The 25,809-nt window shown below is 38.6% G+C and overlaps 2 protein-coding genes and 1 pseudogene across 2 annotated transcripts; 2 read left to right on the top strand and 1 right to left on the bottom strand.

Moving 5' to 3' along the window:
• The first annotated feature begins 4,246 nt into the window (after positions 1 to 4,246).
• Positions 4,247 to 24,792, top strand: LOC132274007 (putative disease resistance protein RGA3). Its single transcript, XM_059775142.1, has 2 exons — positions 4,247 to 5,689; positions 24,555 to 24,792. Exons 1-2 carry the CDS (start codon positions 5,393 to 5,395, stop codon positions 24,600 to 24,602), a joined length of 345 nt encoding a protein of 114 aa, XP_059631125.1. The 5' UTR covers positions 4,247 to 5,392; the 3' UTR covers positions 24,603 to 24,792.
• LOC132274005 (putative disease resistance protein RGA1) lies at positions 6,344 to 8,624 on the top strand. Its single transcript, XM_059775141.1, has one exon. The coding sequence runs from the start codon at positions 6,350 to 6,352 to the stop codon at positions 8,525 to 8,527; it is 2,178 nt and encodes a 725-aa protein (XP_059631124.1). The 5' UTR covers positions 6,344 to 6,349; the 3' UTR covers positions 8,528 to 8,624.
• LOC132274006 (pentatricopeptide repeat-containing protein At2g22410, mitochondrial-like) lies at positions 8,953 to 11,156 on the bottom strand (annotated as a pseudogene).
• Positions 24,793 to 25,809: the final 1,017 nt, after the last annotated feature.

Genomic DNA, 25,809 nt, shown 5'->3' with positions numbered 1-25,809 from the left:
AGCTAGGTGGTCCCTCTAGCCGATTCATCAATTGGAAAAAGTCATAAATTTCATAATAATAGAGGATGACTTACACCAATGGGCATCTTCTTTGCAACTGCCAAGAGCAGTGATAGCATCACCTGGATGGACTTGCTGGCTAGGTAACTCAGATACCGTGATTGGATAAATACACAGCTTATTGATTGGTGGTGATATAGCTAGGTCCTCCACGGGTGACACTTTATTTATTCACTCCGTGGCTTACTCCTGAATATATATATATATATATATATATATATTATTTATCTTATGATGTTATGTTTTGGTGTATTTCAACATTCAACTTTCTATTTTACAAAAGAGGACAAATTTTGTTCACATTAGGCTACATTTGTATTTTCACCGCTGTGTCATGAAGTGATTCCTAAAACGCTTGGAGGATGGAAGACATGCATGCTGATTAGCAAAGAGTAGAGTTTGACTGAGAATGGTTCCAGAGAAGGGGCGTGCAGGAGCATAGGATGGTACTTCTTCAGAGTTCAGGCAAGTTGACTTGGTTCAGTTCGAGGTGCTTGTCGCTAGTCGTGGACTTGACTATGAAGAAGGGAGTTGGCCATCCCTGCACAAACTGGTCGGGAGCTGGAGCCGTTCCCCTGATGAGACCAAGGCAGGTCGAAACCAATCAGCATGTATCCTTGGGAGGGCAGGTCGTGGTGGCTGACCAGGGCGCTTGCGCGAGCTGAAACAATGCCTTGGTGCAGCACGGGCCGTGCCGCTGCGCCAAATCTTAGGCTCGTGACAGTTAGCTATCAATCCAATCAACACTAGGCAACATTTGTATGCGGAATTAAGCTGAAAAACTGTGGCCTAGCGGTACAAGGTTCCTACTTCTCAAAGAGAGGTCAGGGGTTCAAACCTTGGAGGTAGTGTATGTGAGTCCCAATTAGGAAAAAAAAAAATAATAAATAAATATTAGATGAATAAAATTAAAATGCTTTGAGAAGGTGCAAGTTCATAATTTAAATAAGTCAAAGGTAAGAAAATACTTTTTACCATAATTTTGAGTGTCATTGTTTAATTTATCAAACTTAGGGTATCATTATTTAAAAAGTGTCGTCCTAATTATTTGTTTTTAACTCAAATCTAAGAGAGTGTGAGTGTAATTTATCAAAATTACTAATTGTGATGGTGAGGCTGCTTGTCAATCCAATTCTAGCCCGCATGTGAATGGATTTATTATTTTTTTTCCCAAAAAATTAAAGTGCAATATATACATATGTAAAAATAATTACGAAACAAGCTATAAGCCTAGTCCAATGTAAAGGCCCAATCGATTTACGATAAATTATTAAATAGTCCTGATCTATTTGACACTTGGTGGACTAATAATTTCTCTCGATTGACAGACAAGAATATTATTCACTACTATTGATGGACAATAGGAAAAAAAAAAAATCATCTTCTTTTACTAGAATACAATGAATTTAAGTTGTGAACTGCTAGACAATTTTTTATTTTTTATTTATTTATTTATTTTTGTAATGATTCTCTTAACATGTATACGTGGATTTACTTGGAGTGAGAGGTCCACTTTTTTATTTTTTTTTGTAATGATTTTCTTAACATGTATCATCCTGGAAAACTTTATACAAATCAATCCACTTTCAGCCGCATGCGATTGAGGTCTAAATTAAGTGATCCATTTATTATTACCTTTTTTTGGTCCTTGAGCAATGCCCAGGTAGTTGAACTATTCAACTTCTTTTATTTATAGGTTTTCTTAATTTTTTGGGATTTATTAAATGTGACAAGATATATTTACATATCTAACTCCAATGCAAAAGTCTACAATAGTTAGCGGTACCAATCAATATGTGGTACCCTACTCAATAAATAGATATAAAAACATTCAATTTTTCGTGTATTTAAACAAGTTGAGAGTTTTCATATCTGTCATTTGATTACTACCAGGATATTATCTAAATTCATCGTGCACACTTCTATTACTTCATTGAGAAGTGAGTTCTCAATCATTCAAACTAAGTTGATTATTGAATATAACGTACAATAAGTCACCGTGTTATTCATTCTTAATTTTTCCTTAATTGTGCTTATGCTGTAATCATTATAAAAGACAAAGATCAATGGTAGATTAATGTCACAAATATTTTTTTGCCTACTCAAAAGAAAACGGTAGACAATTTTGTTATTTTATTTTTTATTTTTAAAAATTATATGATTTTCCTAACATGTCCATATCCAATCTGATTTATGACTAATGAGTCCTACAAAATAATTTTCAGGCCACTGTTATAAGTGGTGGAATGGCAAGTGGGAAGAGGAAGACTTTCAATAAAGTAAGTCAATCCACTTTCAGCCACATATGAATGAGTCCCTGGTCATTTATTTTGCAACCACCATGAGCAATTATTTTCACTAAAGTCATATTCTATTTTATTTTTATCTTTATATTCTATTAGACAATGTATCACTGCTTTCTTTCAGCAAATATAATCTTGGTTGATATCAGTAACTGAAAATATCGTCTTATATATATATATATTGATTTATTGAATGTGATTTATAATTTTTACTTTAGACAAGAGATCGACACTCTTATATTACCTCTGATTTCTCAATAATCTATATGATGAAAAAAGAAAGAGATGTGAGTTTTGATGGACAATTTTGACTTAAAACAATCATACTAAAAGTAAACTGTAGACATTTTTTAATTTTATATTATGATTTTCCTAACTTGTACATATCCAATGTTGTTCATGACTAATAAGTAATACAAGATGTGAGTTTTGATGGACAATTTTGACTTAAAACAATCATACTAAAAGTAAACTGTAGACATTTTTTAATTTTATATTATGATTTTCCTAACTTGTACATATCCAATGTTGTTCATGACTAATAAGTAATACAAATTAATTGTGAAGGAACATATATATAGATGGTGGAATGATAAGTATGTGAGAAGAGGAAGACTTGACTAAAGTCAGTTAATCTAATTATAAATCAGAAAGTGACATGAGGTGAGAATCCAAAGTCAAATTTGAACAAAATAACAATAATATTTGTAATATTAATGGGTAATTCTATGTCTAGTTTAAAATTTTTTCACTTTCAATTGTGAATTTCATTATTAAAATGGTGAAATTTCACTTATTTTTACTTGTTTGTAAAAAAAAAAAAAATAGTAAAGTGAACTTCTAAAATATATATAAAAAAAGAAAAAAAAAATCACTTAAAATCTTTGGATTCTAGGATCCGCACTCTCTCCTAAAATGCCGTTCTCGTTATTATAGGATGATCTTGAGTTGCTCGTTCGGGGAGGATTACTAAGGTAAAGGTCTGTTTGAAAAAGCTAAGAAAAAAAAGTAGTAGGTAATTCAACATCAAGAAAGTCTCTAAGCAATAATGTGACATTTGTTGACAAGGTATGCCACCAAACCTACTAAGTTGAGATGAATTCAACCTTTGTTCACGTACGATACCCCTATCTGTTCTTCGTATTTCTTCCAGGGGATCTCGCACATCCTCATAGTTGTCAATTTGTTAACATACCCCTGCGTTAAAAGCAGAATTTTGTTAAGAGAGATGCGGCAGTAGCTCCTAAGTTTGAACCAGATGATGCGCAAACGACAACTCCAAACGTCACACATCCGCCCTTCTACTTTCTTTTTTTTGAATCAAAGTAGGTCGCGGAAAAACTGATATGCTGCCTTGATCTTTCTTTGTCTCGAACCCCGTCCCCACTTGCTTCGTTATTTCTCTTTAACAGGTCACACGGTGAAATATTCATCTTCATTGGAGCTTTTTGGTAGTAGTCATGACCAGCAACCATCAGCTTATGTAGTAGACATAAATAAATAAAAAAATTGAGAGTTTCAAATTAGGTGAACTATTAAATGTCATTTAATTATTGGCAACAACTAACATGTGGATGTGGTAGACATAAAAAAATAAAATAATAAAATAAAATAAAATTTCAAGTTTTCGTGTATTTAGACAAATTGAGAGTTTTCATGTCTGTCAATTAGTTGTTACTCGGGATATCACGAACTTTCTCCAAACTCAACATGCACACTATGAATGAAGGGAAAAAAAAATAACAATTGAGTTTAAGATTAGATGATTATTGAATATAATGGACAATAGGTTACGCTATAATAATGTTATTATTTAAATCTATCACTTTTCAATGTCAAAATTTTTATTTATAATTAGAGGTGGATAAAATATAAAATTAAAAATTTTATCAATTAATAAATTTTGCACCTAACCAATGCAATTGTTTATTCCTCTTTGAAGAGTAATATAACTTATTCATTTTGTGAACATGGTACTTTTTGTTGATAAACTATAATTTAATTTGATATAATGTAAATTGTGGAATGTAACTTGTTCATAAGTATTTTAATGAATAAAATTAAAATGTTTTGAGAAGGTGTAAGTTCATAATTCAAATAAGTTAATTCATAAGTTAAAGGGTAAGAAAATACTTTTTACTTTGATTCGAGATGTCATTGCTCAATTCATCAAACTTAAAATGTTATTGCTTAAAAAAGTATCCAAGTCGTAATTACTTATTTTTAAGTCAAACATAACAAGTGTGAGTGTAATTTATCCAAAATAGTAAGGTGATTGTATGGACACAGATAATGATATAAGTGGTGGAATAATAAGTATGTGTGGAAAAGGAAGACTTCCACAGAAGTAAGTCAATCCAATTCTAGTCCACATGAGAATTAGGGGAACTATTGAATGTCATTTAATTATTGGTGGTTTGTGAATGGAGCTTGATTAGGTGAACTATTTGGTGGAAAAAAAAAAAAAAAGGTGAACTACTAAATGTCATTTAATTAATTAATTATTTTTTTCCCAAAAAAATTAAAGTGCAATATATACATATGTAAAAATAATTACAAAACAAGCTATAAGCCTAGTCCAATGTAAAGGCCCAATCGATTTACAGACTAGGAGATAATTAAGTTCTATTGATGAAAAAAAAAAAAATCACCTTGTTTTTTTTTATAATATAATGAATTTAAGTTGTGAACTGCTAAACAATTATTTATTTATATTTATAATGATTTTCTTAACATGTATACGTGGATTACTTGAAGTAAGAGGTCCACATTTCTAACTTTTATGGCGTAATTACTTAGCACTCAATGGAGAGGTCCACATTTCTGATCAATTTCCCCCTATAAGGGCCCCACTGAACATGCGAATGAGCAGTGACATATGTGGTTTGTGAATGAGAGTTAGCCATATGCTATCGTCCAATTAGACAATATTATCACTGCTTTCTTCCAGCATTTACCATCTTGGTTCATTGAGATCCATCTCTTGCATTGTGAAACCATAATCAACTCTCTTTGCTCAGTAACTAACAATGGCAGAGACACTTCTTGTTGAAATTGTGCTGGAGCGTTTGGCCTCCTTCGTAGAGGGGGAGATTGGGTTGATATGCGGTGTTGGTAAGGAGAAGAAAAAGCTTTCCAGCAAGCTCACTACAATAAAGGCTGTTCTTGAAGATGCTGAGCAGAAGCAACTGCAAAACAAGGCGATTAAGATTTGGTTGCGGAAGCTCAAACAAGCAGTTTATGAAATTGATGACGTCTTGGATGAGAGCGCAACCAAAGCCGCGCAATTGGAATTTAAACGCAATAATTCTGGATCTCTTGATAAGGTATGTGCTTGCTTCCTATCTTGTTATTCTATTCCAGACAATTTTCTATTTCGTCGTAGGATTGGAAATAAAATGAAAGAGATTAACGAGAACTTGGATGCAATTGCTAACGAGCAGACGTAATTTCATTTGCAAGAGAGGGAGGTTGTGATGAATAGAGTTGAAATTCCTGAATGGCGTGAGATCACCTCTTTTCTAAATGAAGGAGATGTAGTGTATGGATGGGAAAATGACAAAGAAAATATCATCGAACAGCTGGTGATGCATGCAAGTGAGTGTCAGGGTGTTTCCGTCCTTCCTATACATGGTATTGGAGGGCTCGGAAAAACCACGCTTGCTCAACTAGTGTTCAATGATGAGAGGGTAATCAAGCATTTTGAGCCGAGAATTTGGGTTTGTGTCTCAGAAGATTTTGAAGTGAAGAGGGTCATAAAACTGATTATAGAATCAGTATGTGGGAAATCTTGTGAAGATTTAAGCCTAGATCTTCTCCGAATGTAGCTTCAAGATAAGTTGAATGGAAAAAGATATTTGCTGGTCTTAGATGATGTGTGGAACGATGATGAACAAAAGTGGGACACCTTAAAATCTATACTTGCATATGGATCAAGGGGTGCTTCAATTATTACCACTACCCATCTCGAAAAAGTGGCATCAATTATGGGAACGCTCCCTACACATCAGTTGTCAGCTTTATCAAAAGATGATTGTTGGTCATTGTTCAAGCAAGGAGCATTTCAAGTCAAGGATGAAACTCCAAATCTTGTGGTGATTGGGAAGGAGATCGTAAAGAAGTGTGGGGGAGTCCCTTTAGCTGCAAAGGCTTTAGGAAGATTAATGCACTTCAAAATTGAAGAAAGCGAGTGGCTACATGTTAAAGAAAGTGGAATTTGGAATTTACCACAAGATAATGAGAGGTATATAATGCCTGCATTAAGATTGAGTTACCATAACCTTCCAATTAAGTATAGACAGTGTTTTGCTTACTGTGCCATATTTGAAAAAGATTCTACAATTGACAAGGATCATGTAATTCATTTATGGATGGCCAATGGTTTTATTTCGTCTAATGGGACAGAGCAATTGGAGGATATTGGTAATCAAATATGGAATCAATTGAATTGGAGATCTTTCTTCCAAGAGGTAGAGAACGATGATTTTGGCAACGTTAAAAGTTTCAAGATGCATGATCTTGTTCACGATCTTGCTCAATCTATTATGGAAGATGAATGCCATGTGATGGAGAATGAAAAGCCAAATAATAAACCAAACAGGAGTGTTCGTCACGTCACATCTGTTTATGACTCTAAAGTATTAGAAAATGTTGAATCGTTGAGAACATTATTTGTGAAAGCATTTTCTCATAACTTGATGAAATTTAGTACCTTACGAGTTCTAAATGTAAGTGACTTTTTTATAGTTGAGCTTCCATCTTCAATTGGCAATTTAATTCATTTAAGGTACTTGAATCTTTCTGAGAATCACAGATTGAAGACACTTCCCGAGTCATTATGCAACCTATTGAATTTGCAGACCTTAGACCTTAATTATTGTGAGAGTCTTCGGAGCTTACCCAACCACATGGGACGCATGATTAATCTCCGACATCTATTTATGGAAGGCTGTCGTGCTCTAACAGAAATGGCTCCAAAAATTGGGCAGTTAACCAACCTCAAGTCATTAAGTATTTTCATTGCGGATGGGAGGAGAGGTATTCATTTGGGTGAGCTGCAAGGGTTAAACCTGGGAGGAAAATTATATATTAAGCATCTGGAGAGGGTGGAGAATTGGGTGGATGCAAGAGAAGCAAACTTAGCCCAGAAAAAAAACCTCTACAGCTTGCGTTTGGGTTGGAATATTGGAAGTGAATCAGAAAATGCTGAACAGGTACTAGATGCTCTTAAACCTCACCCAAATCTTAAAGAGTTGATCATAGAAGACTATCCAGGTACCTCTTTCCCACGCTGGATGAGTGATCTAGTACTGCTTCAAAATTTAGTTAGGGTTTCACTTGATGGTTGCAAAAATTATCAAAGTGTTCCACCATATAGTCGATTGCGTTGGTTGAAACTTCTTCACATTTCTCACATGCCATGTTTGGAAAGGTTGTCAAGAGAGGAAGAAAAAAATGTATTCCCTTGTCTTTCCCGATTGATTATTGATGATTGCCCTAAGTTGACATTAATGTCATGCCTTCCGTCACTCAAAGATTTACAAGTAGTTAGATGCAGTGATGTCTTGTTGAGTTCGATCTCAAACCTCAGTGCTCTTGAGTCACTAGCGATCCGGAGTTGTGATGAGATTGAGTCATTACCGGAACAAGGATTACAAGGCCTCAACTCTCTCCGTTCTTTACAGTTTATTTACTGTAAAAAGTTGAAGTCCTTGTCTGGGGGACTGCAACACCTCAAAGCCCTTGAGAGGTTGACTCTTGGATATTGCCACGAGCTCGTTTCTCTGCCGGAGGGTATTAAACACCTCCATTCCCTTAGATATCTGTACATTTCTAATCGCAAGATGGTGGTTTTGCCGGAGGCCTTACAGCATGTCCCTGCACTGCAATCTCTACAAATCGATGGATGTGGAGAGCTAACATCGTTGCCTGACTGTTTGGGAAATCTTGAATCTCTTCAATCGTTGGAGATTCGGTATTGCCCTAAGGTTGACTCACTTCCGGACAGCATTCAAAGCCTAACCAATCTCACAACTTTGGATATTTATGGATGTGGTGTACAACTCAAAAGGAGATTCGAGAAGGGAAGCGGGGAGGATTGGTATAAGATACAACACATACCAGTTGTTAGTATAGTAGAGTCAGAGTCAGAGTCAGATGACTGAGATAGGATGATGGCACAAACTACAAACTGTTGCGGTGGGCCCGTGGCTACTTCATGTTACAAATGGTCACATTTTAATATTTGTGTTATAATGTATAGATATTTGTGTTATAATGTTTCTCAAATACAACACCACTAATGGATATTTGTACTCTGGCATTTTTGTGAACAACTTTTGATGCAAACCACTAGTTTGGATAATGATTTTCAGTAACTTCTTGCATGAAAAAGTTACCTTTTTGTTTAATACTAAGAAGTTATCGAAAATCATTATCCAAACACGTGGTATGTGTCGTATCAATTGTAACCGGTTTGGTTGAGTTCGATTTCAAAATTGTTGTTGTTAAAACTGAAGTAAATAAATTCAGAATTGCTAATAACCTAATACATTTAGATTATTAATTCAACAACAATCAATCAGCCACAATTCAAAATTATAAGACCTAAGAAAATTAAAAGTGGATCACAAGATTAATAGTTGTTACAAATTTCTAAGTAATTTGAATTGTATAATTATATTATATTATATATACCGTATAATTTAACATATATATATAACATAACAGTTCGGTTAGGTCTAGTTCGGTCCTAAATAAACTCAATCCGTGACCAAACCGTATCTTTACGGTTTCACAAATTTAGAACTGTGACCAAACCAAACTGTCTGGTCTGGTTTGGATTTTCGGTTTGACCAAATTTTTGTGTATCCCTGACATGCATGAATAATGTTCCAGTTTTGGCTTTAACCCGAAAACCTTCTCCATGTTTGTAAAATATTCCCAGCCTTGAGTAACCAATCCACCATGACTGCAAGCGACAAGACACCTACAAACGTGATTTCATCAGGCTTGAATCCCATACTTTTCATTTGCTCGAAAAGGGTAAGGGCCCTTCTAGCATGCCCATGAGAAGCACATCCAACAATCATGGAATTCCAAGACACCAAATCTCTCTCCGGCATTTTATTAAAGAGCTCTGCAGCCGCATCAATCAACCCACATTTGGCATACAAGTCTATAAATGCATTTGCTAGAATTACACTAAGTTGAATCCTTTTTTTGTTAACATAATACTGATGAATCCATTGTCCCAAATCCAAGCACCCCGATTGAGCTCTCTATAGGAACCAAACCAGCTTTCTCCATGTCATAAAAAGTTCTATAGCTTCCTTTGGTTGATTGTTTTGTGAATATCCTGCAATCATTGCATTCCAAGACACCACATTTCTGTATGGCATTTCATCAAAAAACTTCCTTGCCAAATCTATCTCCCCATTTTTGGCACAACCATTGATCATACTAGTCCATGAGAAAACATCCCTAGCTTTCATCTTGTCAAAAATCTCTCTCGCAGTGATCAACCAACCACATTTTACATACATATCCAACATGGCATTCATCAAATTTAGACTAAATTTCACATTCTTCTTTTCTACATACTCATGAACAAATTTCCCTAAACTTAAGTCCCCACTCTGAGAGCAAGCCGAAAGCACTGTGATCATAGTAACTTCGTTAGGCTCAACACTACTTGACAGCATCGAGTCAAAGAGCCTCAAAGCCTCGTGTGGCATATTCTTCTGCGCGTACCCGTCAATCATTGTGGTCCAAGAAACAACATCCCTCTCCGTAATTTCATCAAACAACAAACGCGCATGATTCAAACACCCACAATTTGCATAAAAATGAATCAACCCATTTTGCACAAGCAGATCAGAAACAAAACACCTTCCAAATTCGACAATGGACCGATTCGCTCACTTTGAATCCACAAAACAGCTCACACGCTTTGAGCGCAAAGACGAAGGTTCTACTGTCCATTTCAACACATTCCCGAACCATTCTGCGAAAACAACAGAAACCCATTTCAGAAAATTGAGCTTGCAGTAGCCCCTGATCATTGTATTCCATATATAAACATTGGCTTCTGGAATTTGGTTGAAGAGCACTTGCGCATGATCTATGTTGCCATTGTCGGAGAGTGCACAAAAAGATATCACTCGGCGTAGAGGAAAGAGGTGAAAAATGAAGCCAGTTCGAGTCATGTGTGCTTGAATTTGCTTCAATTCGAACATGGAATTGCACGACTCCATGATTAACAGAGTTGGGTTGGTGATCATGAAACTGCTCTGTGAGTTCCATTTTTGGTTTTTGGCCAGAGGTCGAAGAGAATGATTTGAGGGTTGGAACACAGCTTGGGGTTTATAGAGAGAGAAAGGAGGAGTTCAGTGACTTGAATTGAGCTATAACAACCGGAAACATGTATCAGTTGAGAGTGATTGGATTACATGTGTATACAGAGACAAATCTAAGCGCATGAGATTCTGATTGACGAATCTTGGGGTTGGAACAGAGCTTGGGGTTTATAGTATGTGCCATAGTTTGACTTTTCTCTCTTTATTTTTTTATTTTTTATTATTTTTTTTTGATAAAAAAGATAGGTGGGTTTCGCTTTATTGAGAAAATTACGTGGATTTATAATTATGCCATATATATATATATATATATATATATATATTTATTTATTTATTTATTTATCTTTTTAAATTTAAATATAGTGCATATGCTTCTCTCTATACAATAAGAGAGTATAGTCGTTTGTATCCCTTTGAATATTCTACCAAATTAACTATTTAGATTCTTATATTATTCTTACTTTTTAGAAAAGATCAAAAATATTTATCCAATAAAAATTTATTTAGACTTATTATCTTTTTTTTTTTAATGCAAATAAGGACAATTTGGGTGAACCAAAAAATATATATATATATTTTAACTTTCATACTAGTAGTATTCAAACAATAAAATAATACTTTATTATAATTATTTCCTATTATCTTTTTTAATGCAAATAAGGATAATTTAGGTTAACATATATATATATATATATTAACTTTCATACTATTAAAACTACAAAATAATACTTTATTATAATTATTTTTTTAAAATTTTATACAAATCAAATGCATATTAGAAAATTATTATTTTTTATTACTTATCCACTTGGCTTTATTGCATTTCCACTTTTTATTTTTAATTTTCATTGAATAGTGTCATTTAGCCTGACAAAGAAAAAAAAATATTTTAAACATAACTCACTCTATACGCCAAGTGTTGCACCCAATGGGAATTGAAAGGTGTATAAATGAATGAGTATGCAGTACTATGCAATAGTTTAAGTTTTTGGGTAAATAGGCAAGCGCCTACCCGTTATAGAGTCAAACTCAGTCCTTGATCCGGTGTCACGTCAAGTGCCCTGTCCAGAGGACGTCCGGGTCTGCTCCCTAGGTAGGCAAGGTAGCCCGACCGCAACGAGGACATTGCGCAGGTTCGGGTGGGGGAGAATGTTACAAGTGGGACTTATCCCACATCAGATCCGGATGAAAAAATTGAAAGGTATATAAATAGATAAGTATACAGCACTATCCAACAATTTAAGTTTTTGAGTAAATGGGCAAGCGCCCACCTGTATGGATGGCAAAATTCCTCATCCCAGCCGGGTCCTTGCCCCGCCCCGTTTAGGACGGTTTAGGGACCTTTCTATGCAAACGTGGATGGGGGTAATTTTTTAAAACCCAGCGAGAGCAGAGACGGGGATAAGGTAAAACCGCCCCGTTTAGGGTGTATATTTACTAAAATACTTTTATATATTATGATATATTACTAACTTATATTAAGTATATATAAACCTACGTCTAAAAATAAGAAAAATTATGTGTTAAGAAAATTATAGTGTATATCAAACGCGGATGGGGAATGGAGGGCGGGGGCGGGTATAGTGTAATGACCCGGTCATTTTCCTTTTTTTTTTTTTTTTTTTTGATAATTTCCTTTTTTCGTCTTTTTCTCGTTTATCATTTTTCCTTGCATAACCTCACTTTTTGTGCTCGAATTTGATTCCAGCTTTGCATACATCAATGATATTTAATTTCTATGATATCTACATTTTTACTTTTGTAGAAAAACATACTAGATGTTTACTTTTCTTGTAAAGGACATGATACATAACTTTTTGGTAATATTCTTGACTTTTGAGGTTTTAGTGTAATTATGTAAAGTAATTATTTTTCGTTTTAGGGACCATTAGTAATTTAATTTGGAAGATATTTTCAAAAAGGACTTTTTTGCAAATTCTGAAAAATGTGACAAATGTCACACACTCATAGTGCCACTTGTTGATCTTGTGGTGGAACCACTTGGAAGCCTTGTTTGATGACACATGGAGGGTGGAAATTTACCCATTTGTTGGCCTAGGATAGGAGCATTTTTCGGCATGGATGGTTGACAAGTGTAGGCTCAATATTAAGTTTTGGAAGTTTACTTAGGATAGTGACAAGTGTAGGCACCATACTTAGTCTTGCAAGTGTGTGTGTGAGAGGTAGTGCAAGAGCACCTAGTGAGTGGAGAATCCCACCACATTTAACTTAAGGTTTTCACATTTTATTTCATTCATCTCTTTCCTCTCAAGAACCCTAACTTAGCCACCATTGGAGCAAAGCTTGACTTAGAGCTTTGACTTTATTTTTGGTCTCCTTCCACTCACCTTAGACCTTTAAGCTTGGAATACTTTAACTTCCTCTCACTCTCCTCTACAAAACCCTAGTTTGGTTTTCCATTTTTAACTTGGTTGCATTAAATTATAGAGATTCAATTCTCTATTGAGGTAGGGGTAGTTGTATGTTTATCCTCTTTGGGTTTTATATTTATTGGAGCTTGATATATATTGATTATATGCTTTTTAAATTCTTGTATTTGCATATAAATAGAGATTTATTATGCTTGACTAAGGATTTGTGAATTAAAGCGTATATATGGCTATTAAATGGAATAGATAAATTATTGTTAAATGACTTGTTTAATACTTGTGATTTTATTGAGGGTCTATTGTGGATTTCTTGGAGTTAGTACTTATATTGTTAAGTAATAGAAAATTCATTGAAGGTCTAGTGTAAAAATCTTATATATGACACTTGTATTTATTTGTAGGTAAATTACTATATTGCATGATTAGTAATTCTGGCCTACATTGATAGTAAATTACTTTAGTGTAATATGTAGTATCATTGACTTGCCACTTTACACATGTAACTTTGGGGCATGGTTTGTGTGGTTTCACCCTACTTGTGCTTGGTAGATAGTTTCATGTATTGAGATTATATAAATGTCATGGACTATTTGATTTTTAGAAGCTTGTAAGGATATGAAATGTTGATGGCTAGGGTTTGGCTCTAGTACAGAGGATAAGAATTCTCCTAAGTCATGGTACCTTGTGGGTCGTAATTACCCAAAATAACTTGTATGGTCTCATGGCCACATATTCTAGTCTTTCCATTATTTGATTTCTGAAGATGCAAGAGATTTAATCACCTTTCTCTCTCTAGAATTCTTACACTTCAACAGAATGAAAACTCAAAAAACCTCTCCTTCTCTATACTCGTATTGTCTATTTATAGACCATTACAAATACTCTAACCAACTTATTACATAGGGCTCTTATTCTTGGGCTTTCTTCCTTTTGGGCCTGACTTCATTATGTAAGTCTCAGACGTTGGGCCTAACTCACAGTGTTGCATTATGGGCTGAGTTCAACTGTTCGGTCCGATCCTTCTTTCGTGGGTGTTGAGCTCATTATGCTACCCTTTTTGCTTGGGCTCGGACCTACCATTCAACCTGATGCTCTACTCGTGGGTCAGGTCTGGTCCAATCCATCTTTGATATCCTCAATTGCCCCCATAATTACTCCCTAATAAATAAGGGGGTAATTATTATCGGTGGCCAATCATGACGTCGACGGCTCAAGAAGACCTCGTGGGAAAATAGACGGTCGGATCTAAAACCGATGCTTCGAGATTCCAAAGAAACTCCTCGTTTTCCTGACGCTTCGACCTTTGGGCCCACTCTGTCCTTATAAGTATCAGAGACGTTCCCTCAATCCTTTTTTACTGTCTCTATCTTGTATCGCTGTTAGCCAAATCTTCGCTTGCCTTTTTTCAAATCAAATCAAATCTCCTTCGGCGAACCTCTGCGAAAGTTCCTTTTTCCAGCGATCTTGCAGTACTCTTTGACGTTTTCTCCTTCTGAGGTTAGTTTTGTTTGCCTTTTTCTTTTGAAAGATCTCTTTTTCTCCCTTAAAATCCTCACTCATTTTCGCCATGCCTGTAGATCTAGATGTTCTTCGCTGCGAAAGCTCCTTTTTCCAGCGATCTTGCAGTACTCTTTGATGTTTTCTCCTTTTGAGGTTAGTTTTGTTTGCCTTTTTCTTTTGGAAGATCTCTTTTTCTCCCTTAAAATCCTCACTCATTTTCGCCATGCCTGTAGATCTAGATGTTCTTCGCATGAAACTTAATCTCCCTGTCGATATAGAAATTAGAAATTGCCCTAAAGATGTGGATATCAGGACTGGTGTTGGCCTTCTTCCCGGCAAAGTCTTGTTTACCCATCTTCAGTTGAATATCATTAGGTTCCCTTTGCATCCTTTCTTTAACTATGTTTTCAACAAACTAGGAATCTCCCCTCTGCATGTAAATCCAAATTTTTTCAGGATCTTATCCATTCTGCTACTCATGACTCGTGACAGAGGTCTGGATCTTGATATCATAGATCTTCATCTCTGTTATAAGGTTAGTAAGATCCGACTTGAGGAACCATTCTACTACCTCTACCCGATTGAAAAGATGTCGATATGTAAAGACACAATCAAGTCTGAAAAGGGTTGGAGAAATAACATAATAGGGGTTAGGGGGGCCTGGTCTTCTCCAGCTGCAAAGGATTATCCAATCCCGAGTGCCTTTGGCGTGTGTTCTGTCTCTTCATATAAGAAATTCAAAACACATAAGAACGATTGTCTTTGCGAAATTTGTGTTCCTCGCTTTTGTACTTTCTTGTGCCGTTCCTTAGGCATTCCTTGTGATGACTTGAGCTACAGTGTTTGTAGGGATAGGGATAATTACTTGAAGAAGTACGTTCTGAACGACGTTCCTTCTTGCTCAGACCTCCTTACCTCAGACAACCTTTTCGCAATTTCAGCCTTCGGCAACACAATGAGCTAGCTCCAGATTCCTTCCTTCGGCAGGAGGAAAAACCCTCCCCGAGTCACTGTTGCTGCTGCTGCAGCAACCTCTTCTCCTGCCTCGGCCTCTTCTTCGGCCACTATTTCTGACACCATTCCGAACGTAGTGGCTGCTAATCCTGCCGTTAGCGTTCCTTCTACCAATCCGAACGCATCTCCGCAGGTCAATACTACTTATGCTGTTATTGCGAGTGCTCAGGATAAAGAGTAAGGCAAAAGGCCTCATCTCGACAGTGCAGCCAATCTTGATGATGTATCTCTTACAAGGAGGATCCGAATCTCTGGGCCGAGTACACTCTTGCATCGCCCAGTCAATTCTCCTGCCCCCTCTAGGCCTGTTACAGCTGCTGCTTCTGCTTCAGCTTCAGCTTCTGCTTCTGCAACAGCACCATGGACTCCTCGATTCGTCCGAACGGATGGGACATTCATGAAGCCGAACGAGACCATGTTCAAGGATGGTCAAACCGCTATGGCATATTATAAGAGCATGTGGACTCCCAAGGACATTGAAACAGCCAAAGGTCTATCTCAGAAGGAGGTGTTCAGCTACTTTTCTTTATCTGCCATGGAGGTAATTTTTATCTCCCAGTCAGCAAATCTTCACATAATCTTTATGCTTAACCTCTTCTGACCATGCGATCGGTTTAACCAGTGTTCATGTATATCTCTGCAGACCTTGTTCGGTATGATGGCTATGCAGAAGCAGGTGGAAATGGGGAACGCCAAGGCTCGTAAGTTCTCTGACAGCCTTGAAGTGGCCCATAAAGAAAATAATATCCTTGCCACCAAAAACACCGAACTGTTGGTCCAGCTTGGCAAAGTTGAAAAAGAGAGAGACGCTCTGAAAAGGGAAACCGACTCCCTTCAGGATGAAAGGGATGCCCTTCAACTTGAGAAGAGCGTTTGGCAGATTGAGCGCAATTCGTTCAAAGATGAAAAAGCAGAACTCCAACGCCTTCTGGCTGACGAGCAGTCCGCTCGGATGGCCTTCGAGAAGAGAGCCCTGGATGAGTGTGATGCTCTGCTCAATACCATCAGCAAGGTGAATGGTGGCATGCTGGCTCTTCACGCTCGATTTTCAAGGGTTGGGGCTCTTAGGTATGCTCAGGGGTACCGAGAGGGTTTCTCCGACCATGTTCCTGCCGACGGACAGACTGGTTCCACTCCGGACGAAGTTGATAAGGATCTAGAAATTGATCCTCCAGGAGTCTATGTTGATCCAGACTCCACTCCTGCTGAACATATTTTTGATGAATGTCAGGAGATTGCTTCCTCCAGGGTCACTCCAGCTCCCTCTGTCGTTCAGCCTCTGGATGTTCTTCCTCTTTCCACTATGGTCCCTTCCTCAACCGCTAATGAGATTGGGCCTCAACAGAATGATTCGGTTATTCATCTCGACTCCCCTCCTCATGAAGATGGGACGACTAATGAAAGTGAAGAGACGAGTCAACGCAATCAGGAGGCTGACAGAACAGAGGCAGCTAGCTAGGACTCTTCTGATACTTTAATTTCCTGCTTCTTTGTAGTTATGTCATCTATATATTTTATCTTTTGTAACCTCAGAACATATCATAAATGAGATGACAAAAACATTGACTTTATCTGTGCATGGGTGGTAACAACCAGCTTCACATTTATCTACTTTGCTGAAGTGTCTGGCGCTCGGCTCATATTGCGAACTACCACTTACTTTGCTCAAGTGTCTGGCGCTCGGCTAGAATGCCACTTGCCACTTGGCTTTTTATTTCTTAGCAAGTGTTTGACGTTCGGCCCATAGTGCCAGCTGCCACTTACTTTGCTTAAGTGCCTGGCGCTCGGCTAGAATGCTACTTGCTACTTGGCTTTTTATCTCTTAACAAGTGTTTGGCGGTCGGTTCATAGTGCCAGCTGCCACTTATTTTGCTTAAGTGCCTGGCGCTCGGCTAGAATGCCACTTGCCACTTGGTTTTTTATCTCTTAATAAGTGTTTAGCGTTCGGTGCCAGCTGCCACTTATTTTGCTTAAGTGCCTGACGCTCGGCTAGAATGCCACTTGCCACTTGGCTTTTTATCTCTTAGCAAGTGTTTGGTATTCGGCTCATAATGCCAGCTACCACTTACTTTGCTTAAGTGCCTGGCGCTCGGCTAGAATGCCACTTGCCACTTGGCTTTTTATCTCTTAGCAAGTGTTTGGCGTTTGGCTCATAGTGCCAACTACCACTTACTTTGCTTAAGTGTCTGGCGCTCGGCTAGAATGCCACTTGCCATTTGGCTTTTTATCTCTTAGCAAGTATTTGATGTTCGGCTCATAGTACCAGCTGCCACTTTCTTTGCTATTTTTACTTAATCAATGTCTTGAAGAGGAATATTACTTTTATAAATCTCAAAAACTTGTACATTCGCCTGTATTCAATTGAAAATGAACAAAATTCAAAATTAAAACTCAATTTTTTATTGATAATACCTCTTCAGAGACGTAGCATTCCAAGGCTTGTTAACCAGCCTTCCAGCCATGGTCTTTAGGGTATATGCCCCCTTTCCTATGACTTCTGCAATTCTGTATGGACCTTCCCATGGTGGCATCATCTTTTTGACTATCCCCACCTTCTTTTTCAGAACTAGATCACCTGGTGTAAAGTCTCTGTGCTTTACCTTTTTGTTACGGCTATTCATAAGCGTTTGCTGGTAGGATGCGAGCCTTACTGTCGCTGCATCTCTCTTTTCCTCCAGCATATCGAGGTTAAACCTCAACATACTGTCGTTATGCTCTCGGGTCCATGCCAAGCTTCGAACAGTCGGAACCAAGTGTTCGACCGGTATAATTGCCTCGGTACCATACGCCATGGCGAATGGGCTTTCTCCAGTCGGTCGCCTTGGGGTCGTTCTATAAGCCCATAAGACGTTCGGCAGTTCATCTAACCATTTTCCTTTCTTCTCTTCAAGCTTCTTCTTGATGCAAGCAAAGATTATTCTATTCGTGATTTCTGCTTGTCCATTGGCCTGAGGGTGACTTACTGCCGCCAGCTTTTGATTAATTCCATATTCCTCCAACAACTCTCTTACTTGCTTACTGTCAAGGTTGGTCCCATTATCCATGATGATTGACCTCGGAACACCAAAATGGCAAATAATATTACTCCAAATGAACCGTCTCATATGAGTTTGAGTTACGCTCGGGTACGGCTCTGCTTCTACCCACTTAGTAAAGTAATCTGTAGCCAGCAGCACATACTTATTCTGAGCTCTTGCAGTTGGCAGAGGACCAACCACATCCATCCCCCATTGTGCAAAAGGCCATGGTGTGGTCATTACGTGCAAGTCTTCAGGTGGTTGGTAAATCAGTGGTCCGAACCTTTGGCACTTATCGCACCTTTTGGACAATTCTTCTGCATCTCGCGATATATTCGGCTAGAAGTACCCTTGCGTCATTGCTTTATGCGCTAAAGACCTTCCCCCTGAATGGTTTCCACATACACCTTCATGAATAGCTCGTAGTATCTGCCGAGCCTCTGTGGGGGTGACGCACTTTAAGTACGGCCCAGAAAAAGACCTTCTGTATAACTGGTTATGCACTATGGTGTACTTTGTAGCATTCGATTTGATTTTCCTAGCCTCATCTCTTTGCTCAAGCAGAGTACCATCCCGGATGTAAGTCACCCTCAGGCCAATGGACAATCCAACTTAGCTCATATGGAATAACATTCACTTACCAAGGATCTGGGCCCGAAGGTTCTTAAAAAATGGATGGCTGGTTTAATATTCCTACTGGAATCACCCTTACCAATGTTTCTCCAGAACCCGAGGCACTACATGCTAGCCGATCGACATCTTCGTTATGCTCTCTCGGTATTTGGATGAATTTAATTTTTTCGAAGTTTTTGGCTTCCCGCATAACAGCAGAATGATAGGCCTCCATTGTTTCATCTTTGGTTTCATACTCACCATTCACCTGCCGAACAATTAACTGCGAGTCACTAAAGACAGTCAAATTCCTGACCTTCAACTCCTTAGCAAGCTTAAGTCCTGCCAGCAGTGCTTCATACTCCACTTCATTATTGGTGGCTCTGAATTCAAGTCGGAGCGCTTAACTTAAGGACGTATCTTCTAGTGTCTGCAGTTTGATCCCAATGCCTGCCCCCATCTGATTTGAGGATCCATCGACGAAGAGTTTCCACAAGCAACCACGAAGGTCTTCCTCCATGTCTTCTGAATCACATTCTAGTAAAAAATCTGCCACCGCTTGCCCTTTGACTGCCGTTCTGGGTTCATATGTTATGTCAAATGAGCTTAACTTTATGGCCCACTTCGTCATTCTTCCTGAGAGGTCTGGCTTGTGCAGGATTATTCTGATAGGGAAGGTGGTTAGAACGATGATAGGATGGGATTCAAAGTAATGCCTGAGCTTTCTTTTCGCATGCACTAGCGAGAGTATCACCCGTTCGGCCTTTGAATAACGTCGTTCGGCCTCAGTCATCGTTTTACTAACATAGAACACTGGATATTGCTTCCCCTCTAGACAACGGATCAGAACGCCACTTGTCGCGATGCTGGACACCTCGAGGTATAAAAATAGTTTTTCTCCTGGTTCTGGAGCTGACAGGACCGGAAGGTTCTGCATATATTCCTTCAGACCAGTTAATGCTAGGCGCTGTTCATCCCCCCAAACTTGTCTGCCATGGCTTCGTATTGTGTCAAAAAATGGTTTGCAGCGATCTGACAATTTGGAAATGAACCGGCTCAATACAGCGATCCGTCCCGTAAGTGTTTGCACTTCTTTGACTGTTGTCGGCTCAGCATTTTTAGTCAGAGCTTCTGCTTGGGTTGGGCTAGCTTCTATGCCTCAATGATTAGCCACGTGTCCGAGGAATTGACCAGAACTTACGCCGAATGAGCACTTGGTTGGATTGAGCTTCATTCCATAGTGCCTTAACACATCAAATATATCTTGTAGATGTTTCAAATGGTCAACTTTCTTCTTACTTTTTACTACCATGTCATCAATGTAAGCTTCCAAGGTCTTCCCTATTTGACCCTTGAAAATTTTGCTAATAAGTCTTTGGTAAGTTGCTCCGGCATTCTTCAGTCCGAATAGTATGACTTTGTAGCAATAGGTCCCGCGCTTGGTAACGAAAGAAGTTTTCTCTTCATCAGCAAGGTCCATGGGGATCTGATTATAACCTGAATAAGCATCTAAAAAGGTTAAACGCTCATATCCAGTAGTAGCGTCCACCATTTGATCAATTTTTGGTAGCGGAAAGCTATCCTTCGGACAGGCTTTGTTTAAATTGGCGAAATCAATGCACACTCGCCATTTCCCATTCTTCTTCTGCACAACAACAACGTTTGACAACCAGTCAGGATAATACACTTCACTTATAAATCCCGCATCAAGTAGCCTGTCAACCTCCTCGGCTATAATCTGGTTACGCTCTGGAGCAAACCTTCGCTGCTTCTGCTTTACAGGTCTTGCATTAGGATTTACATTCAAGGAGTGACAGGATATGGAAGGATCAATTCCAGGCATGTCTAGGTGGCTCCATGCAAATACATCGGCGTTCTGAGACAAGAAATCAACTAACTCTTGTTTCTCCGCCACAGCGAGTCGTTCCCCCACTCTGGTTGCTTGTTCTGGTCGGAACCGATCGATCTATACATCAACCAGGGGTTCTTCAGTCAAGTCTACTGGCTCCTCCTCCCCATTCTACTTGGGGGGAGGTTCCTGTAATTGCTATCTCGGGCTTGCCGAATGGATGGGTGATTTCCCTTTTCCAGCATACTTCAGCGTTACTGAATAACATTCCTTAGCTACAACCTGGTCCCCATGAATGTCGATCACCCTGGCTCCGTCTGGCCCCAGGCATCTCATTACTTGATGCAAAGTGGAAGGAACACCTTGAACTCTATGGATCCACCCTCTGCTCATCAGAAGGTTGTAAGAGGGATGAATCTCGATAACCACAAAGGTCTCCATCAGAACCCTCTCTGCAGCATGTACCGCTACCTCCACCATACCGATGGGCTCCACTCGTTTTCCATCAAACCCTAGTAAAGGATTCCCAGTGGATTTGAGTCGATCCGGCTTAATCTCGAGCCGATCAAATGTGTCCCTCGGTATGACGTTCGCACTACTTCCAGGATCAATTAGAACTCTGCATACCAAACATTTGGCCACTGTTAAACTGACGACCAACGGGTCCTCATGAGGGATCTGAACACGCAATAGATCTGTTCTGTCAAACTTTATTTGTGTTGATACGCTCTGTTGGTGCAGAGTGTTTACACTGCCTATCCTTCTCTTCATCCGTGCCTGGCGAAGGCGTGTTCGAAGCAGTTCATCTGACTCCTCAGTAGGCTCAGGCCGACCGTGAATTACATTGATTATTCGAACTGGTTGCGTATTGTAAGAGTTCAACTTCTGATTCCTCTTCACGTGTTCCATTGGTCGGTTCTGTTCCACCGCCGGGCCTTGAATATAACTTGCGAACTCCCCTCTGGCTATCAGCATCTCTACCTGTCTCCTTAAGTTCCTGCATTCGTTAGTCTGATGGCCAAAGTCAAAATGAAATGCACAATGCTTAGACTGATCCCTCTGTTCGAGGGGTTGTCTGATTGGTAAAGGAGGTCGAAACTTATCTTTATTTTCTTGGTACAGCCTTGCTAAGGTAACTTTCAATGGAGTAACCAGTTCTTCCTCTCAGGGCTTCTTCTCAGATTTCCACGAGGAACGCTGTGGCTGAACCTGCTTTTGTCTAATCTTTGCTTTGGTTTTTTCCTCTGTTGATATGACGGATGTCTTCCGAGCGTTAGCTACCTATTCTTCTTCCAAGCACACAAATCAATCAGCTCTTTCATTAAGTTCATCCATAGTCTTCGGCGTGTTCACTACCAAGCTTGTGTGGAATGGAGTGCCACGAGTCATGGCCAGTATAAACGCTTGAACCGCCATAGAAGGATGACATTCAATCACCATACTCTTGGTAAGGTTAAACCTGGTTAGGAAAGCTTAGTGATGCTCATCCTCATGATACTTCATTGTGAATAGGCTCGAGATGTCCTTTGCTGGATGCTTATTTCCATAATATTGGCTTATGAACCGATCACACAAGCTTCGGAAATTATCCACTGAGCTTCTCGGCAGGTTCTTGAACCAATTGAGCGCTGGTCCAACTAGACTTGTAAGGAAGCACTTGCACATCAAGGAATCATTCTCAGTGTTCAGAGCCATTTTCAACTGGATGTGATACACATGATAAATTGGATCGGTCGTTCCGTCGAACAGAATGAAAAAGGGCATGGAAAATTTCCTTGGACTCGGAGCATTTAGAATTTTATCGGTGAACGGTGAATCAACCATTCGAGCTGCTAAACGGAGGGCTTCGTTTTCCCTCTGGAACCCCGCGATTACTCTTTGATCTATAGATCTCTTCTCTGAGCCGCGATAGTTGAACGTCGCCATGGAAGGCCGATAAGTCGGATCGAATGATCTGTCCTCAACAAATTCTCTATGCCATGGAGGTATAGCTTTGTGACGATCAAACTCCATTGCTTCACCTCGACCGAGCATTTCTTGATGTGGATCAAAAGTCATGGCTTCGATTCGCCTGATCTGTTCACGCCGTGGATCCACGTGAGTTGATCCTTCACGATCATCAACACGACGAGGATTTGGCGGCAAATCATTTAGCCGGACCTCCTCATGGTGAAGATCTATCTGATTGTTCCCTACCTCCTTGCCGTGATGTGCGGCATCGGTACGTGCAACTTGTTCTCCTGCCGGGAGCGGTTGCGGAATCACCTGAACTTCTTGACGCTGCATTTCAGTCCTTAAATCTGCATTCTCTCTCCTGAGAGCTTCGATCATGCTCATCAACTCATCAAGTTTCATCTGCTGGACATTCTCCACCATATTGGAGTTCTCATCCCCAGTCATCATTCCAGAACGGAGCAAAGGCATGAATAGTAAATTCTAAGTTAGATCTGAGTCTCGCTGACGCGAATCACGTCAGATCTAAACTCAAATTTTACGAGTTTTGCTTTCCCTTCGATAGATCAGAGCTTTTCCAGTGTCTGAGCTTGTCGGATCGAGCCGCGATAGAGTGAATCACGGCTGCGTAAACCTAACGCTAATCTCTCATAATCAATCAAGAATCCAGAATCTCTCAAGAGCAAACCGCAATCTCTTAGATCTGGACTAAACTTCTACAAATCAAGCTTCATCGTCATCAATCAGTCGGAATCAACATGACGTTGATCAAACAAGAATCAACCTTCAACGTTTCCCACAGACGGCGCCAATTGAAGATGCAAGAGATTCAATCACCTTTCTCTCTCTAAAATTCTTACACTTCAATAGAATGAAAACTCAAAAAACCTCCCATTCTCTCTACTCGTATTGTCTATTTATAGACCATTACAAATACTTTAACCAACTTATTACATAGGGCTCTTATTCTTGGGCTTTCTTCCTTTTGGGCTTGACTTCATTATGTAAGTCTCAGACGTTAGGCCTAACTCACAGTGTTGCATTATGGGCTGAGTTCAACTGTTCGGTCCGATCCTTCTTTTGTGGGTGTTGGGCTCATTATGCTACCCTTTTTGCTTGGGCTCGAACCTACCATTCAACCTGATGCTCTACTCGCGGGTCAGGTCTGGTCCAATCCATCTTTGATATCCTCAATTTCGCATTATATTCCAAGTTGTAAATCATAGATTTCTTGTAGCTTGTGATTTGGTAATTCTAGTTTCAATACGGTTAGTGTACTTGTTTATGTATATTTGGATGCTATGTGTTTATCACTTCAAATATTTGTATAGCTTGAGATGATCCCTTAGAGTACCTTAAAAGATAGACGTTAGGTGGAATGCACCCTTGTAATTATCTATGTTTAGTTTGCATTATACTTGAAACTATAGCGTATGTACATGCACCACATCCTACGAGTAACTTGTTTACTCACCCTCGTTGTTTGGGTCATTTTGCAGGTAAAGAAACCTTGTTTTGGGATGCATCACATCCCTAAGTTGCTTTGATGCCTTGAAGTACTTTGTTATAATTTGGGAAAACATGCAAGTGTTAGCATGTAGTACTATTTTGGTGTAAAATGCTATTTTTGCTTTGAAATATGTAATGTGTACTTAAGTACACTTTTTGATACTTGTTTTGTATGTACAACATGAGGCCAAGGGCCATTAACTTGATATTCACAAGCATGTTCTAAAAGTTCAAGTATTGCAAATATAGCCTATTATGAAAATTAGAGGTTTGACATGTCAAAATTTGTAAATGGATTTTAATGAGGCCGTAGGCCATTGTAGCGCATCTACTACATCATTTTGCGTTTGCGTGCATGCTCACATCTCACAAAACTCTTAAGTTTTGACTTTTGAACTATTTATGGATAAATTATGAATTTTTATAAAAAAAATTCATGCATTGGAGTATGTTTTAAGTTCCCTTTTGTTTTAGCATGTTAGAGCATCTCCAACCCTAAAATGCTAAATTCGGATGCCAAATTTATATTTTGACAGTGCTACAGTGTCAAAATGATACATTTTAGCAATTTTGCTCCAATGGTGTATTTCATGCAAAATGCTATTTTTTGACACAACCACTATTCTTTTTAACTACCATTCCCACCATGCAAAGCTTCAATTTTTTTTATTTTTTTTTTTGAAGCAACTCAATCCATACCATCAGTAATATCACTGAGTTGTTGATAGTGTGTTGGAAGCTTCAAGTTGTAAAGAACATTTTAAAAGAAACAAAAATTATACTGCTAATGCAAATGCTTTTATTTAAATTATATTTGCTTATGCTTTTCTTCTCTATCCTCATCATACAGAGAAGACATTGACCATTATAATTATTCATGCAACTGGTTTTAGACCTTCCCATTATAAAATGCACACCCGTCTCAGAAACCAAAAACCAAACCAAGATTCATAGTACAGGACTTTAAAAAATAAATAAACATTTTATAATCAGACTTCTGAGTTATGAGTAATCCAAATCTATTACTCGGAAACAGCAAATTTAAAAATTTTATGAGTCGGTTCGGCCCCTAATCACTTATCATTTCAAATTCTCTCTTTTGTTCTTGCCAATCTTGAAGCTCTAAAAAAAAAATACAGATAAGAAGATCCAAAAGATATCAACCCATATCAGATAACATTTGGATATAAAGTATACATAATGATAACGATACGGTGGTTCAGTAAAATTGAATGAACGTAGAAG

The sequence above is a fragment of the Cornus florida genome, unplaced genomic scaffold (genome assembly GCF_030987335.1).
Source record: "Cornus florida cultivar Cherokee Brave unplaced genomic scaffold, ASM3098733v1 CherokeeBrave_3.0.0_Hap2_Chr09, whole genome shotgun sequence".
Taxonomy (NCBI): domain Eukaryota; kingdom Viridiplantae; phylum Streptophyta; class Magnoliopsida; order Cornales; family Cornaceae; genus Cornus; species Cornus florida.
Note: the sequence above shows the minus strand (reverse complement) of the source record. Positions and strands in the feature narration are given on the sequence as shown.

Coding starts and splice junctions, on each gene's coding strand:
- LOC132274007 (XM_059775142.1), top strand. CDS start 5,393: ATGGCAGAGACACTTCTTGTTGAAATTGTGCTGGAGCGTTTGGCCTCC. Junction 5,690..24,554: donor ATTCTGGATCTCTTGATAAG/GTATGTGCTTGC, acceptor GTCATTTTGCAG/GTAAAGAAACCTTGTTTTGG.
- LOC132274005 (XM_059775141.1), top strand. CDS start 6,350: ATGGGAACGCTCCCTACACATCAGTTGTCAGCTTTATCAAAAGATGAT.